The following is a 19,914-nucleotide window of genomic DNA, read 5'->3' on the forward strand; positions in this document are numbered from 1 at the left end:
AAACAAAATAGTTTCTTGGATTTTAGACCCCATCCCAACCAGACTGTTCTAGGAAGTATTTTCCTGAGTTAATACATTTGTACTGGATCTGATCAATATACCTCTGTTAACAGGATATGTACCACAATACTTTAAGACCTTAGTAATCAAACCTCTACTTGAAAAAATTACTCTTGATCCAAAAGTTAATTACAAATATAGACCAATATCCAACCTGACCTTTATGTCTAAAATTCTTGAGAAAACATTCATTCATTCATTTTCTGAACTGCTTATTTTTAATTAAGGGTCCCAGGTAAGCTGGAGTGTATCTCAGCAACCATTTGACGAGAGACGGGGTACACCATGGGCAGGTCGCCAGTCCATCACAGGGCCCTTGAGAAAACAGTTTCAATTCAACTATGTTCCCATTTGAGCAAAAACTGTTTGAAGAGTTTCCAGTTAGGACTTTAGAGCTCATCATAGTGCAATGACAGCACTGGTGAAAGTTACTAATGGTCTTCTCATGGCCTCAGATAAAAGATTCCTCTCTGGACTGATCCTGCTAGATCTCAGCGCTGCATTCGACGCCATTGATCAAAACATTCTGCTACAGAGGCTGGAACATGTTATTGGGATTAAAGGGACAGCATTAGACTGGTTCCAGTCAGATTTATCTGATTTCCATTAGTTAATGTTAATGATGAGTCTTCCTCACAAAAGAAAGTCATGGAGTTTCTCACGGTTCCATACTTGGATCAACATTTTTCATGTTATACATCATGACATACTGACCCGCAGGTCAATTTTGTCACACAGTGTAAATATATTTGACCCACAAGGCAATACCAAATGACTACTCGAACGCCCTGTCGGAATTATACAGCAGATGTACTGCCAATATTACAAATCACAATAACACCGATAGTGGTTTGGTGCGACATGACTCTGTCCTCTGTAGACAGTCGTCAAGCTACAGTAACAGAGATGGCAAAATAACCTTGGCCTTTCAATGAAGGAATGTGTGTGATTTCATGAGCTCAGAGACAAAAACAAGCATTTTCAAATGACAAACTCGGCTTAAACACAGTAACTGAATGCACATGTGATTTTGCCACAAATCAATGAGGTACATATCTAAAAGATTTTTTCAGTAAATATCAAATGTTTGCCCACGAGTTTGTCCAATTTTAAATTCTGGCCCACTGTATATTTGAGTTTGATGATTTGATGCAATCTTTTGGTTTTCCTTAACTCTGCGATTTATTAGGAAATGGCTCGAAGTGATGTGTCTGTAAAGTGTCCTGAGATAACATTGTCGAGCAATACAAAACAAACAAAGATATTTAGCTCTAATACTTAGAGGTTCACCAGGATGGAGCACTGGCTCAGGTGGTAGAGCTGCTTGTCTTGTGACTTTACAGTCGGCGGTTCAAGTTGATAAGATTGTACTCTGAGGACCGGTCCCAAGTCCTGGTAAAGGCAAAAGGTTGCATCTGGAAGGGCATCTGATGACAACCACTTTGAGGTTTAACACATATTACTAGCAAGCTAAACTTTGGAAGGGACGTTGTTGCATTTGCATTATCACTCGACACAACTCACACCAAATATTTGGTGCACACAGGCCCATGTACAGACACACAGCAAAGATTGTTACAAGCCATCAGTCTCCATCTCTGGTGGACTTTAACAATGTCTCATCATAGAAAAACTCTTCACACTCAAGAGTTTCATCCACTGTCCTATAACTCATTTATTTTCTTTCTCATTTATCAACTTACTTTCATTTTGCTCATGTTGTTTCCTTTGTTTGTGTTACAGGCTGAGAAGGAATTTCGGGATAAACTCTCTCCAATTTACATCAGCCTAAACTTCAGTTTAGATCCTCAGGCTCTGCCAGACCAACATGGCCTCAGTCCCATTCTGGATTACCAGACAGAACAGCTTATAGAGCAGAAGGTGTGTACATCATATTAAAACAGGTTCATTTTGTTCCTGATGCTATTTTTTTCCGGTCTTTCTATTCCTGTCTTACTCTAATAATGTCTTCTTGGGTGTCTTTGCTAAATCAGCTGTCCAGCTTCAAAATGGTAAGTTTGTTTCTAGCCTCTTGCCTGCATGTGATGCAGTGCATTCAGCAAAACTTAGCTGCTATGTCATAAGGTGTCCCAGATTAAACAGTTGCATGAATCTGTTTCTCAGCCTCAGGACACTGCTGGACAACTCCAGAGATTAACATAATAGATGTCAGTCGGCCATCAAACTGTCCAAAATGCAGAGGTTTAAGGTTGGAAAGTTACATAATGCCTCTTTACAATTCATTTGCTAGTTTTAGGAATTCTAGCCAGGCCAATTTTTCTTACCTTCATTTGCAGATGTTTTGCTCAAAACAGGGAAATCTGATCCAATTTAAGTTTGGTTTATTTCAAGTAGGGCTGTTTTTGTTTTTGTAGATGTTTGTTTTCTCCTGAACTGATGATTTTACAAAAGTATGTCAAGAAAAATGGCTTGCAAACCTCATGTTGGGGGGAAATTAGTCAATTAAGAGCTTGCAGTTGTTGATTTGTTTAAAGTTAGTCATTTATTTTTGCTAGTTAGGGACCTTTTCAGTTACCTTCTGGTTGTGGTTAAATTAAAGCACAGGGGGCAATAAAAGTTGTAAATGCTTTTTGTTTTACTTGTAAAAATTGTGGTTGCTACAAGACATTGACAACAATACGCATATTGTGCTAATTTTGACTTGAGCTAATGTTTTAGATGTCCACCAAGATGTCCCAGCATGTTGCTGGGAATAAATGGACAGACTGGGACAGTCCCAACCTATGATTGTGTGCGTGTGAGGGGGTGTACATGGTGGGCAAGGTTTTGAGTTGGTGTTGTGGGGAGCAGCAAGGTTTGTGTGCAGTGGGGAGTTAGGTTTTTGTGCTTGAGTGTGTGTGCCTGCAAGCGTGTGTGTGCGTGTGTGTGTGCATGTGTGTACAGCTGGTGCACTTGGATGTGGCCTGGCCTCTGGCAGGGTGGTTCTCTGGGGATCATTGTGTGGGCCCTCTGCCTGTAGGGGTCAGGTGGGGGGTTGCTTTTGAGCTCTTGGACCCTGGGGGCTGGCATCCTGTCTGCCTGTGCGGCCGGTGCCGGGTCGGTATTTTATGGTCGCATCCCACTGGAGCGTGTGCCCACTGACTGTGGGGGGCTGTGTCCGAGGCCTCCCCCTGCTGCCTATGGCCAGGCTGACTTCAGAGTGGGAGGGCTGGTGTCTGTGCTCATAGGTGGCTGCCGTTCCCCCGTGTCTCAGAGTATTCCTGCCCTACCACTGAACTTTGTGTAGGCATGCACATTGCCATGATCACTGTTATGTGAACATGTGTCCCTCCATGTTTTCAGGATTTTTTATGTCAAAATTCTTCGCATAATTGTACGACAGGAAAGGGAGACAGGTTCAAACTTCTTAACCATGTTGTCATCTCCAAAAGCTTTATCCATCTCCACTGCACATCACCTCACTATTTCAACATCTGACAGTGACTTCTTAGATTTAGCAAGCACAAGGGAATGGGATAAGATGCCTTGAGAGAGGACTGCTGTGTAATCACAACTTTAGAAAAAGGGCTTTTTTTATGTATTTCTCCTTTAAGGTCAGCTCTTGCAGCCCCGGTGAACTTTTCATATTTGCCTGGAGGACACGGTTTTATAGGTCTAGTTTCCTATTTTTTAAACTTGTTTCTCTCCCTAAAAGTGGAGCGTTGTTGAAGAGGTGAGGCAAGAAAAAAATGTTAGCAAATGCACTGTGAGGGCAATTTGGTAACATTGTGTTGGGAGTTAGCCCAACAACTGTACTGTAAACTACTTAGTACTGACCTCTTGTGTTTGGAGAGGAGCATCCTCTGGCAATGGGCAGTATAATTACAAGTGGAATAAGGCATATGACCTGCTTACATCTAATTATAGACGTATACTTCCCATACTGTGAACTGACTTGAAGCCTTACTGAGTGAGGACACGGGCTGGATGCGGCCCACAGTCCGCCAGCTGCCCATCTCTGACTTATTAGATCACAGAAAGAAAAATGGACAGCAAAACAGACCACACATCGGGCAGAGGTGAGCATTAAATCTCTTCCTGACAGGAGGCTCTGCCAGACAGCCCCAGCAGACCCTTACAACACATTTGAAGCTGCCAGTTCTGACTGGCATCCTCCGCCACCATCTGAGCCGACTCACCACTACATGGTGATCAGATGAAGCACCACCCTTCTCCTCACCTGTAGCTGAAATACCAACTTACAAAACTGATCATCGAACTGCTGCCGAGAGTGTGCTGTTGCATGTGTTCCTTTGAACATGGACCTGACAACCACAGTGCTTTAATAAGACACAACTCAGGTTCATGCCCCTACAGGTCTCACCTCCATTCCCCATGTTAGTACAGAAGTCTCCCAGCAAGAAAGAGGGAGTATCCAGTGGAAGTGCTCTCCAACCCTCCGTCCAAGGACTCTAGAAATAAGACGTGCTAGATAATCCTCATTGACTGAAAATATGACACCACTTCTAAAGACTTAGTAGATTGTTTCGTGCTAATGGTCACTAATTCCACCTTAGTTTTGATTTTTTTTTTGTTTTGTTTGATTTTTGTAAAGGATGTCATTTCAGACTTCAGTTTTACTCCGAGTAATTAAAGATGTTTCTTTTGCAGATGGTTTTAGCCTGGACCACAGAACTATCTTACAGCCTCTTTGGACAGGAAGTCACGATCGTCACTTATTAAGTTAGTTTCCATCCCATCTTTTTAAGCTCACATTTTTCTTATTCCGCTTATATTCAGGTTTCCTTTCTAGTTTAAAACTCAGAGAATGTGTGTCTGTGTAGAAAGTTGTAAAGTGTCTACATATTACACAACCACAGCTAAATTGTGGACCGCACCATTGCATTTAAGGAACTAAACATATGGTTACCATTACCAGATGAGAGCACACAAGACAACATGATGAATGTTTTTGTTATACGTTTCCAAACAATCTAAAACCTTGTTCAAATGCCTGTTATATACACAGTTAACAACGCTGTGCTGCAGGACATCTTCTATTGTTTTTATTATAGAAAATGTATTTAATGACAAAAAATGAAGGTTGCCATTTCAAAAAATATCAAGGCAAAATCCTTCTACAGTACTAAACTGCGTGGTTACAGGCTAAATGTTCACACCGATGCACTCAGGTTTCTGTTGGTATTTATTGTGAGTGTTTTACACATGAAAAACTGGAGGTTTTGTGGAGAACTGGTGAGTCATGCTCGAAAAAACACAGATGGAGGACTGACAGCTCTGTTTGGGTGGAGCGGTGCTCAGCTCTCACATCTGGTGGTGGTTTCTGTATTGTGTTAGTGGACTGGTCCACCCAGCAAGAAGCAGATCCTGAAAACATGCACATTTATGTCACTGATTCAAGTTGAAGTTAGCATGTGATTCAGTTATGTGAGCATGTATCGTATGTTCCAAACTAATTTTTTATTTCCACCCCAAAATCTTTTTAACGTGAATGCATCTACATGCTGGGGTGTGATCTTATGGCACATGAGAACTGGATTTTCATTTAGTGTTGCTTAATTTCATTGGAGAGCTGGGAAACATCTTTTGCTTAAAGACGCATTACATACCTTTCTGAACAGTTCCCTTAAAACTCCACATCCAGGTTTTAAGGAATGTGAAACAAATTCTGATTTGGACCAAAGAGCCGGACTCGGTTCACCAACAAATGCTGTTTCTAGCAGACCGAATAAAGGAAGTGGACAAAAAATTACTTTCTGCATTTGGTGTTGTATTGCATTGTGGGTAAATACTTAACGATCGTCCTCTGCCTCGTCTGGTGTTCATACTGTGTCCATTGTTGCAGTGTATTTCTGCAGTATACTTGCATAAGACTCAATAAAAACTAAAACAGCCATAGTTTGGACTCCATGTGAAGCTCACAAGTGGTTTTATTTCATATATATATATATATATATATATATATATATATATATATATATATATATATATATATATATCTATGTCTATATGTATATATGTACGTATATATGTATATATGTATGTGTATGTATATACATATATATATATATATATATATATATATATATATATATATATATATATATATATATATATATATATATATATATATATATATATATATATATATATATATACACTATTCACAAAAAGTTAGGGATATTCAGCTTTTGGGTGAAATTTCACAACAAGCCTAAAATGCATTCAAACCTGTACAGGTGAACTTAATGTGATCTTCTCTAAGCTTTTAAATGCACATGTCCAACTGTTAAATGTTTCAATAAATTTTGCACAAGTTGCTGTTCTCTAACAAGGAGCTTAACGGCAAAAATCCCGGCAGGTGTGTGATCCTTGAATTGACCAATAAATGTCCTGGTTCAATTAGAGCTGGTGTTTAAACAGTTGTCCTCATCATGCTGTTCACATTTTGACATCATGAGACCAAGACGACACCTAACAATGGAACAACAGTCCCTTGCCATTGCCATGCTTCAAACAGGACGTTCTCAGACAGAAGTGGCCACTGAGCTTGGAGTGTCACAGAGTGTCATCAGCAGGTTGCAACAGAGATATGGAGAGACTGGAAGAGTCACAGAAAGGCCTAGAAGTGGACGTCCTTTGGCCACATCCCGTGCTGATGACCGCTACATTGTGAACACTGCCCTGAGAAACCGGATGATGAATGCCACTCAACTCCAGGCACGTTTAAGAGAGGTGAGAGGCACCCAAGTGTCACGTCAGACCATTCCAAACCGTTTCCATCAGCGTGGTCTGCGTGCTAGACGACCTGCACGGGTACCTGACCACACCACCAGGCACAGGCATCATCGTCTTGCATGGGCCAGGGAGCATTTACGCTGGACGAGGAACCAGTGGGCCTCAGTGCTGTTCTCTGATGAAAGTCGATTCACACTGAGCAGAAATGATGGCCGGCAACGATGTTGGAGACGTCAGGGAGAGCGCTATGCATCAGCCACTGTTGTCACCAGGCCAGCTTTTGGTGGTGGCGGTGTTACAGTGTGGGCAGGGGTGTCCACTCGGTACAGAACTGCCCTACACTTTGTGAATGGTACAGTGACAAGCCCATACTACCTGAGTAACATCATTAATCCAGTGATTGTGCCCCTACATGAACAGCACAGGCCTAATTTCATCTTCATGGACGACAATGCTCCAGCTCATCGAGGCCGCATCATCAGGGAACGGCTGTTGGAGACTGGTGTACCTCAAATGGAATGGTCTGCACTCTCTCCAGACCTGAATCCCATTGAAAACCTGTGGGATCAGCTGAGCCGTCGTGTAGAGGCTCGAGACCCTGCACCCCAGAACCTCAATGACCTGAGGGCTGCCCTTCAAGAAGAGTGGGATGCCATGCCTCAGCAGGCAATAAGTTGCCTTGTGAACAGCATGAGACGTCGTTGTCAAGCTGTAATTGATGCTCAAGGGCACATGACCAGATATTGAGACGTTCAAATTTTTTGTTGTGGTGTAACTACCATTGTTGTTACCTTTTGTGTTGAATGAATTTTTTGAGATGAGGAAATCAGTAGTGCATCCTTCTACTTAAATGTCTTACTTTTATGATATTATATCACTGTAGCATGAACATATTGCATTTTCCATAAATTTCACCTGAAAGCCAAATATCCCGAACTTTTTGTGAGTCGTGTATATATATATATATATATATATATATATATATATATATATATATATATATATATATATATATATATATATATATGTAAATATATGTATATATATATATGTATAATATGTATATATATATATATATATATATATATATATATATATATATATATATATATATATATATATATATATATATATATATATATACAGTTTCATAATCTTTCTAATCTGAGGCCCAGCAAATTGGAAAAAAATTTAATTGGAAACTTATTTAGGAGATGTTGTTCAGCTGATAGTCACCACCCTAACCCCAACAGCAAACAAAGAGACTACCCCTGATTGTGGTCCAGGGAGATGGACCCAGCTTATTAAGGCGAGGTTGGCTGGAGGACATATGTCTGGACTGGAGAGAAATAAAAAAAACCAAGACAAAACAGGCACATGAAAGGCACCAAAGCAACCATCTGTGTCAAACAGGAGGCCACCCCACACTCTTCTGCCCAAGGTCTGTTTATTTTGCCATACGATTAACGGTGGATGAAGAAATTGACAGACTGTAAAGAGAAAACATTATTTTGCCAGTAAAACATGGTGACTGGGCAGCACCATTCTGAAACCTAAAGGGGCTGTAGGACTGTGTGGAGATTACAAACTTACTGTAAATACAGTGGCTTCCCTGGAACAGTATCCAACACCAAGAGTTGAAGACCTGTTCATTGTGCTCTCAGGAGAAAAACAGTTCTCCAAAGTAGATATTAGTCACACTTACCAACAAATACTCCTGGATGAGGAATCAAAAGTATGTGACAGTCAACTCACACAGGGGGCTCTTCACATACAACAGACTACTTTTTGGAGTAGCATCAACGTCAGGACAATGGAAAGTCTTTTAAAAGGCATACCCTTAGTGGCTGTGTATTTAGATAACACCTTGGTAAGTGGGACAGATGAGGCCAACCATCTGAAGAACTTAGCTGAAGTGCTCAGCAGGTTGGAGGAGGCCGGTCTGCAGGTTCAAAGAAGCAAGTGCACCTTGATACAGAAAGAAGTGAAGTTCTTGGTCCACAGAGTGGATGCACAAGGGCTCCATCCATTGGAGAAGGAAGTCAACGCCAGGCTCCTGCTCCCACAAATGTCGCTGAACTGAAAGCATACCTGGGTTTGTTAAACTATTACAACTAATTCCTTCCCAACTTAGCAATCCCGTTGGCCCCTCTACATGAACTGTTGAGACAAAATGTGAAATGGTCGTGGCAAAAGAAACAACAGGAAGCATTTCAAAAATCCAAAGCACTGCTGAGCTCAGCTGATGTGTTAATTACTACGCTGCAGGCCGAGAGTGCTGTGCTGCCACGCCATACCTCCGTATGGCGTGGGAGCTGTACTGTCACACGGGATGGACAATGGCGGTGAGAGACTGTTGGGGTTCATGTCAAGCGTGCTCTCCCCAGCTGAAAAACGGTATTCACAGCTTGACAAAGAAGGCTAAAATGTTTGACCTCAAGAAATTTCACAAGTACTTGTATGGTCATGTTTTCACTATTTATACAGACCATAAGCCGCTGATTTCTCTGTTCAACATGAAGAAACCCATACCACAGATGGGTTCACCATTCAGCAGATAACCTGTGCCTGAAACAGCACCTGAAAAAGAAATGACAGAGCAAGTCATGATGATGGATGTGTTGGATGACACACTGACACACTGGACAAAGTTAAAGATGGACGGCCAAAGATGTGATCTTGTCCGAGGTTCACGAGTTCAATTCAAAGGGTTGGCCTGGCCAAACAGAGGCCTGCTTTAAATCAGCAGAGGAAGCTATAAAAAAAAAAAAGTTAAAAATGTAGAAAAGATGGAAATCTTGAGGACAGAGAGGATAAACTTCTTCTTTTGAACTGAAAATACTGCTGCAGAGCACATATGCACATGTTGTGTTTGTTTGGTGTTAAGTGACAGATAGCTGGCTGAATGAGTGTAAAACCAGTTATTTGAAGAAGGAATCTCCAGTGACACAGCGTTAACCATTACCCTTCACTCTCTGTAGCATTTTTTCAGTCTTATGTTTCCCATATGTCTAGGAGACGAGGTCATGACAACAATGACATGGAGCAACATTAGAGAACAGAAAGACCTGACAGAAGAGAAAAGAGGGAATAAAGTACAATGAAAAGGCAATGCTGACAAATCACATTTATGTGAGACTGCAGTTTTCTTCTGTCTCAGAAGATGAAAGAGTCACCAAATCCTATTGTTTTTTAAGTTTTTCTTTCTTTTTTATGAAAGTTTTCCACCAAAATATAGTTGTTTTGATGGTAGTTCACCACCCCTGTACTGCCCTTAACCTTCATCATGTTTGCCCTCTAAATCCATTTTCCCTTCTCCACATGTTAAGCATATATTTCTTTTTATCCAACAAACATGAAAGGACACTACTTTCTTACAACTGCCTGGCATCTGGTTGTGGTAAATGTTGGTTTCTTTGCACATACCATAGATATGTGGAGAATATATCCACTATTATCCTTTCATTAAATCAACAATCTAGCATTCAGGCTTCTGTAAACATCCACCTTCTACAGAGATTTTCCCTCTCCACACCTTTTTACCTACCTCCATCTGTCACGCCCCTTCCACTTGCATTAACTCTGCCCTTTTTTCTCTTTTGGCTCATCAGGCCCAGATTCTGCTGGACTGTGGAGAAGACAACATCTGCGTACCTGACCTTAAGCTGCTTGTACATGGGTGAGAGGAAATCATTGTTTTCACTGCTTACTAAAATACCCCCGCTAGGCAGCCCAGCGTTGTTAGAGTACTGCTTCTCCCCCCCGAGTCACTGGATGGTGGACCCCAATCGCTTCTAAGCTGTCCAGAAGTCATTCTACATGGCCTTGCTGAACTCCCACGACAAGTTTTGGCCTTGGCGACAGCTGAAGCCGCATGCCGCTTAGCCCGCCGGTACCCATCAGCTGCCTCCAGAGTCCCACAGGCCAAGAAGGCCCGATAGGACTCCTTCTTCAGCTTGACGGCATCCCTCACTGCTGGTGTCCACCAACGAGTCCTGGGATTACCGCCATGACAGGCACCAACGACCTTACAGCCACAGCTCCGGCTGGCCGCCTCAGCAATAGAGGCACGGAACACAGCCCATTCGGACTCAATGTCCCCCGCCTCACTCGGGACATGGTTGAAGCTCTGCTGGAGGTGGGAGTTGAAGCTCGCTCTGACGGGGGACTCAGCCAGACATTCCTAGCAGACCCTCACAACACGTTTGGGTCTGCCAGATCTGACCGGCTTCCTCCCCCACCATCTGAGCCAACTCACCACCAGGTGGTGATCAGTTGAAGCTCCGCCCCCCTCTTCACCCGAGTGTCCAAGGCATGTGGCCGCAGGTCCGACGATACGACTACAAAGTCGATCATCGAACTGCGGCCCAGGGAATCCTGATGCCAGGTGTACATATGGACACTCTTATGCTGGAACATGGTGTTCGTTATGGACAATCCATGACGAGCACAGAAGTCCAATAACAAAACACCATTTGGGTTCAGAGGGGGGGGACCATGCCTCCCAATCACTCCCCTCCAGGTCTCACTGTCATTGCCCACGTGAGCATTGAAGTCCCCCAGCAGAACAATGGAGTCCCCAGAAGGAGCACCCTCCAGCACTCCCTCCAAGGACTCCAGAAAGGGTGGGTACTCTGAACTGCTGTTCGGTGCATAAGCACAGACAACAGTCAGGACCCGTCCCCCCACCCGGAGGCGGAGGGAAACTACCCTTTCATCCACCGGGGTAAATCCCAACGTGCAGGCACCAAGCTGGGGGCTGATGAGAATGCCCACACCTGCTCGGCGCCTCTCACCATGAGCAACTCCAGAGTGGAAGAAGGTCCAGCCCCTTTCGAGGGTTCTGGTTCCAGAGCCCAAGCCATGCGTCGAGGTGAGTCCAACTATATCTAGCCGGAACCGCTCAACCTCGCGCACAAGCTCAGGCTCCTTCCCCACCAGAGAGGTGACGTTCCACGTCCCTAGAGCCAGCTTCTGCAGCCGGGGATCAGACCGCCAGGGTCCCCATATCTTACTGTTGCTCACACTGCACCCGACCCCTACGGCTCCTCCCACAGATGAGCCCACGTGAAGTAGGGTCCTTGTAACCTTTTCGGGCTGAGCCCGACCGGGCTCCACAGTCAAAGGCCCGGCCACCAGATGCTCGCTCTCGTACCCCACCTCCAGGCCTGGCTTCAGAGGGGGGCCCGGGTGACCCACATCCGGACAAGGGAACATTTCCGCCCATGGTTGTTGTCATCATAGAGGTCTTTGAGCTGCACTTTGTCTGGTCCCTTACCTAGATACCTGTTTGCCACAGGTGATCCTACCAGGGGCATAAAGCCCCCAACAGCATAGCTGTTTGGATCTTAAGGACACACAAACCCCTCCACAACAATAAGGTGGCATCTCAGGGAGCTTATCTGCCAGTTTTTTTCAAGTTATTTTATTTTTGGAGGTTAATTTAGACAGTCGGTTAAATAACATCCAGAGTAGAAAAGGGAGAAAGGAAAAAAAAAAAAGTCTCCCGATCCCTCCCCATCTCAGTACTGTATTATGTTGATGTCCTACCGAGATTGTAAGTTGAAATCAGTCACTGAAGATAAATATCTATCATATTGATTCAACTGTATCAAATAATATTTAATCAGTTAATTTGCAATGAAGGTCCAGATTTCTCAAAGAGGGACAGAGCGGCTCCACCATCACCCTGCAGCGGCGTGTATGTTTCTCTGCATTAATGCTCCTGTGGAATCGCCAATTTCACAGCTATCTTCAAGTATTAAAAAGGTCTGTGCTGTTCGCATTTAGATTTTTCTTATGCTTTTCTAGAAACCAGCCATTGCACGTGCTCCCGATTTCCTTCATATTGTAAAGAAATGTGCATTTTCAGAAAATCCCTATATATTTATAGGAATCCATTAAAAAGTGTTCAGCAGTCGATCTTTCAGGCTCAATCCCCTGACAGTGCACCATCCATGCACACTGAGCTCCCTGGACCACACAGTCACATACATCCTGCCACACTGTCATATTTCACCATCATTGGTGATTTATTGCAATAGTATCTGCTTCCGGACAAGGTGCTGCCAACAGGCGTTACCTTGGAAATGGCACAACAGGACACAATGAATAGTCTGCTCAGCCGATTCTTGTGCAAAACATTTTTAACAGTAAAAACAACATTAGTGATTTATCTTATATAGTTTCCTTTGTGAGTGACCATGGTATAAGTGGGATAATGCCCTCCATTTGCCCATTCATTTCTGATCATAACACCTAACATTATCCCTTACATATATTTTGGACACTCTCAATAACCACAGATTTAAAACACAGTAGTATTGATAACCCAGCTGTAGGGAATAACAAACAGCCATCTGAACCATTTCTGTTCTTTTAAAGTAAAACTTTCTTGATAGTTTAATGTTCATGCACTGAATGTGAAATTGATGCTTTAGTTGGTGCAAAATCGAAACCCCGTCTGCTGCTGCAGAAATGCTGTCAGTGCCCAAAGTTCTCCATGAAAACTGAAAGAGCTTCATTTATGGCTGCCTCCAGACCAAACCCAAATGATTCAGCACTTCACTGGAAGACAATTCTCCTTCACCAGTGTGCTGCAAGCCACAGCAGTTTTTCTCCTGCTAGCTGATGTTCCACAAACACTGGGATGTATAAGATTCACATCCCAGCACTCTGCCGTTATTAGCTGAATCTTCTGGCTTTAGTTATGCTTTTGTTAGCTCCATGATTGCCTTTTATATTTTCTCCACAAAGGAAATGTAGGTCTGTGTAACATCTGCGTTTCATGTCCATTTCCAGCATCTGAAGAGCTGGCGTTATGCCATCCATGGTGCGTCCTCTGCATTTGCTTAACTTGCCCCAATCTTCCTAAAATCATCTGCTGGTTATCCTGCCTTCCAATGGGTCACTGACTCAAAACTCAAAAACCAAATAAAATGGATTTTCCAGTGCAGGCTTGCCATTTCTAAGTTCACACTTTGTAAGTTTACACTAACTTGCTAGCTTGATTTATAGTCATTTGATTGGATGCAATCTGTTAGAAAGGCAATAATTTCTTGGTCTATTTATCTGAACACAGAAATGATAAATTAATCTAATGATCATTTTAGCGAATGTGTTAAATCACAATGTATTATGTATTACATGCTGCTTCTCCTGCTACTCACAAGAAAGACATGTTTAGTTGTATTGCTCATTTATTGTCCTTTACCTAAAACATGAACGCATTACAGCAGGGTGCAAAGAAAGCATTAAAAGGAACAATTCAAACAAACTAAAAAGGAAATAAAAGTATTGTTATATCACAGTTTTCTGTTTGTTGAGGTCATAAATCACATTTCCAAACAGGAAATCTGTGTTTTCTGTGTATATAGCTGTTTTGGGAACCTGGGGGAATGGTATGGTCCAGTTAAGCTTGGGTATATAAGTTTTAATCAGTCGGGTTGCTTCTTTGAGTATGGAAAACAAAGGTTGACAACTATATGTCCAGTTGTTTGCCTCTTCTGTGTGCTTCCCATGACGTTTGGCTCCGAGACTGCTGACTGAAGTTCACATGTTTTAAAACAGAATACGCTACAATAACATAAAATGCAAAAAATATTTCAAATTGCTTTGATAAAATGTGGCAGCAAATGGAAAAGTTTCAAACAGTTTTTTTTCTTTAACAGCTGAGAGTTTCTGTAGACATGCAGGTCTCTGGAAATTTATTCCACATTTTGGAGTGTTAAAATTTCTCATACGAGACAGATTCTGTGAAAACCAAACCATGAAGACTAGAAATGTATTGTTCCTTCACTCTGTACTTTCAGTGAATGACCTGTTTTTGGGTCTGACCAATCAATGAAGCCAGATTTTCTTCTTTCTCTTGGTCTGTGGTCTTTTTGGTGAACCCCGACCCCTACATGGGGCTCCATGTCAGGTTGGTCAGGTAGTTTGGCACAGTGACCTGAAGGTGTCACAACACAACACAATAAAAAGCCACAACAGAAGTGTTATTGCCCAGACCCTACCCCTAACCCTAAATGTGAGTCCATCTGTCGGACAGACACTCAGATAAAACTGTTGCATGTGATGGATGAAACAGATCTGCAACTCTATATGTATGTATCTTTCAAACAAGAGGTTAAAACAAGCCTCAGTGAACTCATAATGATATTATTTGTTTGTTTTTTCACAGTGACAGATCAGAGGCCTACCTGGGTGATGAAAACCCCTTCATCCTAACCTTTAATGCCAGGAATGAGGGAGAGGGAGGGGCGTACGAGGCTGAGCTGTATGTGGCCCTGCCCCCAGAGGCTGACTACAGTGGGATAGCACGTAACAATGCGGTGAGGCAGATGTTAGACGGTGTGTTGACACATTTAGTCAGAACAGTTTTCTGTTTGAGATCATAAATCACATTTCCCAACAGGCTGACAGAGAATAGAATATTTTTCCCTGCATTTTATCTCTAAATGATTGTCAGTATTGTTATTCTCCAGCAAGTACTGCTTTCATAACATATGGCCATTGTTTCTTTTCTTTTGTTTGACTTTCTAACCTTTATTTCAGATCTACATTAACAGATGTAGAAAACACTGTGTACATTCCCACTAACACACCACAGAAAATATGCAAAGAAAAAGTGACCAGCTGTTGGTAGAACACACACTGTTATAAACGATAGCTAAGCCTGGTTGTCCAGGCCTAAACCAAAAGTAAACCGCTGTTTGAAATCTTTTGTGATCTTTCCAGAGTTTGACTCAGCTGGTGTGCAGCTACAAGGCAGAAAACCAGACCCGCTATCTTGTGTGTGATCTGGGAAACCCCATGAAGTCTGGTACCAGTGTAAGAACCGGAAAAACCCTCAAGCTTTTCTTAGCTTACCTCACTTTTAGCATCTTAGTATTATCAGGTCAACTCACAATGGATCCACAAGCAAGTGAAACATGTTTTACCCGATTGTGTAAAAATATAAACTCAGCCTTCATCCATAGTATACTGTGCACCAGTTTCATGAAAAGTCGATCATTTTCTGCTTCTCTTCAGTAAAAACTGAAACTAAGACAAAAACTGAATCTTGTGTATGTAGTTATGGGCTGGCCTTCGGTTCACTGTGCCGAGACTGAGGGATATTCACAATACCATTCAGTTTGAGCTCCAAATACGAAGGTAAGTCCATTTTCAGAGACCTCAGACTGTTGGGTGGGTTGTGATCATGTGTGGAAACTAAACAGGCAGGGATACTTCTAATCCTGTTTCTCTACTGATTATTCCTGTGGCTAAGGTAACTTGCTAACCTTTACGGGACAGTTGGATTTCCACAGAAAAATCCCAAGAGAACCCTTCTAGTGTCTCTGTTCCCGACTGAAACTCTAAAGTTATCCCCCCTGTACCTGCAACTTAATGCAAGGCATAACTTTCTCTTTCTTTTTTTTTAAAGTACTTTCTAAAGATAGTTCTTACAACCATGCAAGAACTATCTTGCCAACTGATGGGCAGAGACAACTATCATTATCTCTGCCCATCAGTTGGCTCACTATGCAGTGTTGCCAACTCCTCTACAAAGTAGTATTGGCTGTCCTAAAAGTCACTAAATCAACAAATTTGCACGATTAAACTGGTAGATATACTTGTGACAGACAATGCCATGGAGAGGAATAATGTCGTTGGAGATGAAAAATTAACGAATTGAGACCCTAAATGTGTTTATGACAGACCAACTTCTGTCCTCCATGTGCAACAATCGGTTTTATTGAAATTAAATAAAATATATCTGCTTTCACATCAGTCTCCAAAAATTTACAATAAAGCCAGAAAATTCACTGGGTATGGCGCTAGTTTACTTTTTGGGGAGAAAAAAGTTGCTAGAAGGTTCTGAAAACTCACTGAATCAAAAAGTCTCTAGGTTGGCAACACCGCTGCTACTTGTGCTAGCTAGAAGTGCAAGTTTATGTTGTTTGAATTGAGCAAGGAAAACTTTTCAACTTTGTTACTTTAGAACCGTGAGATTGAGCTCCAACTTGTTTCGTTTAGATGTGCCTCTTCGTTTTGGTTTTCTTCTTGCTGGTAGCAGATCCTCCAGTCTTGGCATTAGTGGGGAGCGGACTGGCTGCCATAAAAGACTGCAAACCTCATTAAAGTCTGATTATCAGTCATTACTAAGTAGCCTACATTCACATGGAGCCAAATATTCCAATTGCAATCTGTTTGAAAGCTCTATTGAGCTTTAACTAGAAGTAAGATGTCTGAACACATCACACCAGTTTTAAAACCTTTACACTGGTTTCCAGCCAGTCACAGGATAGATTTTCAAAACCTGCTGATTGTTTATAAATCCCAGAATGGTTTAGGACCAGAATACAGAATACGTCTGTGATATGTTCAGAGAATATAAACCTAACAGAGCTCTTCAATCCAAAGACTGTGGTCAACATGTCCAGACCAGAGTCCAGACTAAACATGGAGAAGCAGCGTTTAGCTGTTACGCTGCGAACAAGTGGAATAATCTGCCAGTGGAGATGAAACTTTCACCAAATGCAGAAACTTTTAAATCCAGGTTAAAAACATTTCTTTTCTCATGCGCCTATGCACGACATCTGCACAGTAACTTTTACTTAAATCTGCTTTTAATTATTTTAATATAATTTATGATTTTATTATAACTTTGTTCTTTGTATTTTCTTTGATGCTTTTTTCTGTAATGCTTTTAATGTTTCATGTAAAGCACTTTGAATTGTCTTCTACATGAAAGGTGCTAAACAATTAAACTTGCCTGGCCTAATGATATCAAAATGATCCATGTAAAGACCTTATTTTTCTCAAAGTGGTCCTGGAAAACACCTAAAGTTGTCAGGTTGCCTTCTTAAATGCTCTGATAAGACGTAAATGCACAGGTGGCATTTCCTCACTTGGGAAGATGGCGGCGAACTAACAGCGCCAGAAAGTTTGTTTTCCTCTTCTTTGTTTGCAGAGCAGTTTCTGTTTGCAACCACTACAACTATGTTGATCTGTTTGTAGACCTCTTCACCTGTGATAAATGCCATGATGTAAACATTTTCCTGCATGTGTGAGACAAGACTGTTCTGCTTAAATGTTAGCGCATGAACACACCAGATCGGAAGAGATTAGTTCCCATGGAAACAGCTGGCCTGAAATCTTAAATTGGGATGATTTTAAAATGAATGGACTAAAAGTCTCCATGTAAATGTGGTTATTGATCTGAATAGTTGTAGGGTACATGTTGAGAGGGACAGGTGCTGCTAAGACAAGTCAGGCACTTTGGTTTAGTGGACATGAAATGTCAATGTATTAATATGATTGTAAAGAGTGGAAATAATGCACATAATACAATCATGATTGACCTCGGAGGGCTGAAAAACATCTATCAGTATCGAAAAACATAAAGTAACATACGAATAGCATTGTATCAAGGGTAAAAATGTAGGACTGTCTCTACCTAGTGTACCGGTGTGCTGTTTGACACAGCATGGTGGTATAATGCACATCACAGTGCATTAGTGTGTGTTCTATCAAAGAACAACCTGTTCTGTAATGGTATTAACCATCAACATATTATTATAGCGATTAATAAACATTGAGGGAAAAGATTTCACTGGAAAAATATGAAAGATTTTTAAGAACACCAAAAACAACAAAAAACTATTTCATCAGATTTGGTTTGACATGAAATATTCCTCAGTTCCCACTCATTCATCTAATTATACTTTATTTTTCAAACGGCTTGCATTTTTCTCATTTTTACAGATATTTGCTTTAAGTCAAAACTTAGGCATCAGAATAAACTTTTTTCATAATATGTTTGCTTTAGTATGGTCGTTACTGTGCTGTGAGAATTTCTAATTTTCTCATTCATTTTTAATTCCTGGATGAATAAATGTTGTTTTCATCTTCTGTATTTGTGTCTTACAGTAAGAATAAAAACAACTCGGACAGCGAAGCGATGCTGTTTGAGCTGCAGGTTGCTGCCGTGGCTGATGTCATTCTGCAGGGGTGAAGCTTCTTCTCTTCTCTTCTCTCTCTTCTCTTCTCTTCTCTTCTCTTCTCTTCTCTTCTCTTCTCTCTCTTCTCTTCTCTTCTCTTCTTTTCTCTTCTCTTCTCTTCTCTCTCTTCTCTTCTCTTCTCTTCTTTTCTCTTCTCTTCTCTTCTCTCTCTTCTCTTCTCTTCTCTTCTTTTCTCTTCTCTTCTCTCTCTTCTCTTCTCTTCTCTTCTTTTCTCTTCTCTTCTCTTCTATTCTTTTCTCTTCTCTCTCTTCTCTTCTCTTCTATTCTTTTCTCTTCTCTCTCTTCTCTTCTCTTCTCTTCTCTTCTCTTCTGTTCTCTTCTCTTCTCTTCTCTTCTCTTCTTTTCTCTTCTCTTCTCTTCTCTTCTATTCTTTTCTCTTCTCTCTCTTCTCTTCTCTTCTCTTCTCTTCTCTTCTCTTCTATTCTTTTCTCTTCTCTCTCTTCTCTTCTCTTCTCTTCTGTTCTCTTCTCTTCTCTTCTTTTCTCTTCTCTTCTCTCTCTTCTCTTCTATTCTTTTCTCTTCTCTCTCTTCTCTTCTCTTCTCTTCTCTTCTCTTCTCTTCTCTTCTCTTCTGTTCTGTTCTCTTCTCTTCTGTTCTCTTCTCTTCTTTTCTCTTCTCTTCTCTTCTCTTCTGTTCTCTTCTCTTCTCTTCTTTTCTCTTCTCTTCTCTTCTCTTCTCTTCTGTTCTCTTCTCTTCTCTTCTCTTCTCTTCTCTTCTCTTCTTTTCTCTTCTCTTCTGTTCTCTTCTCTTCTCTTCTCTTCTCTTCTTTTCTCTTCTCTTCTCTTCTCTTCTCTTCTCTTCTATTCTTTTCTCTTCTCTCTCTTCTCTTCTCTTCTCTTCTCTTCTGTTCTCTTCTGTTCTCTTCTCTTCTTTTCTCTTCTCTTCTCTTCTCTTCTCTTCTCTTCTGTTCTCTTCTCTTCTTTTCTCTTCTCTTCTCTTCTTTTCTCTTCTGTTCTCTTCTTTTCTCTTCTCTTCTGTTCTCTTCTCTTCTCTTCTCTTCTCTTCTCTTCTCTTCTTTTCTCTTCTCTTCTCTTCTCTTCTCTTCTCTTCTATTCTTTTCTCTTCTCTTCTGTTCTCTTCTCTTCTCTTCTCTTCTTTTCTCTTCTCTCTCTTCTCTTCTCTTCTCTTCTGTTCTCTTCTCTTCTCTTCT

At 41.5% G+C, this 19,914-nt stretch overlaps 1 protein-coding gene across 1 annotated transcript in view; it reads left to right on the forward strand.

Moving 5' to 3' along the window:
* The window catches only part of LOC306757747 (integrin alpha-5-like), a gene marked incomplete at its 3' end in the record, with an annotated part of 91,720 nt that overhangs the window by 55,147 nt on the left and 16,659 nt on the right, over positions 1-19,914 (forward strand). The window contains exons 18-23 of the mRNA XM_079242873.1: positions 1,804-1,941; positions 10,371-10,438; positions 14,939-15,089; positions 15,496-15,588; positions 15,833-15,912; positions 18,673-18,753. Coding sequence (XP_079098999.1) covers positions 1,804-1,941; positions 10,371-10,438; positions 14,939-15,089; positions 15,496-15,588; positions 15,833-15,912; positions 18,673-18,753 — 611 coding nt within the window. The remainder of the gene's footprint in view (positions 1-1,803; positions 1,942-10,370; positions 10,439-14,938; positions 15,090-15,495; positions 15,589-15,832; positions 15,913-18,672; positions 18,754-19,914) is intronic.

Source organism: Telmatherina bonti (assembly GCF_933228915.1).
Source record: "Telmatherina bonti genome assembly, chromosome: 6".
Taxonomy (NCBI): Eukaryota; Metazoa; Chordata; class Actinopteri; order Atheriniformes; family Telmatherinidae; genus Telmatherina; species Telmatherina bonti.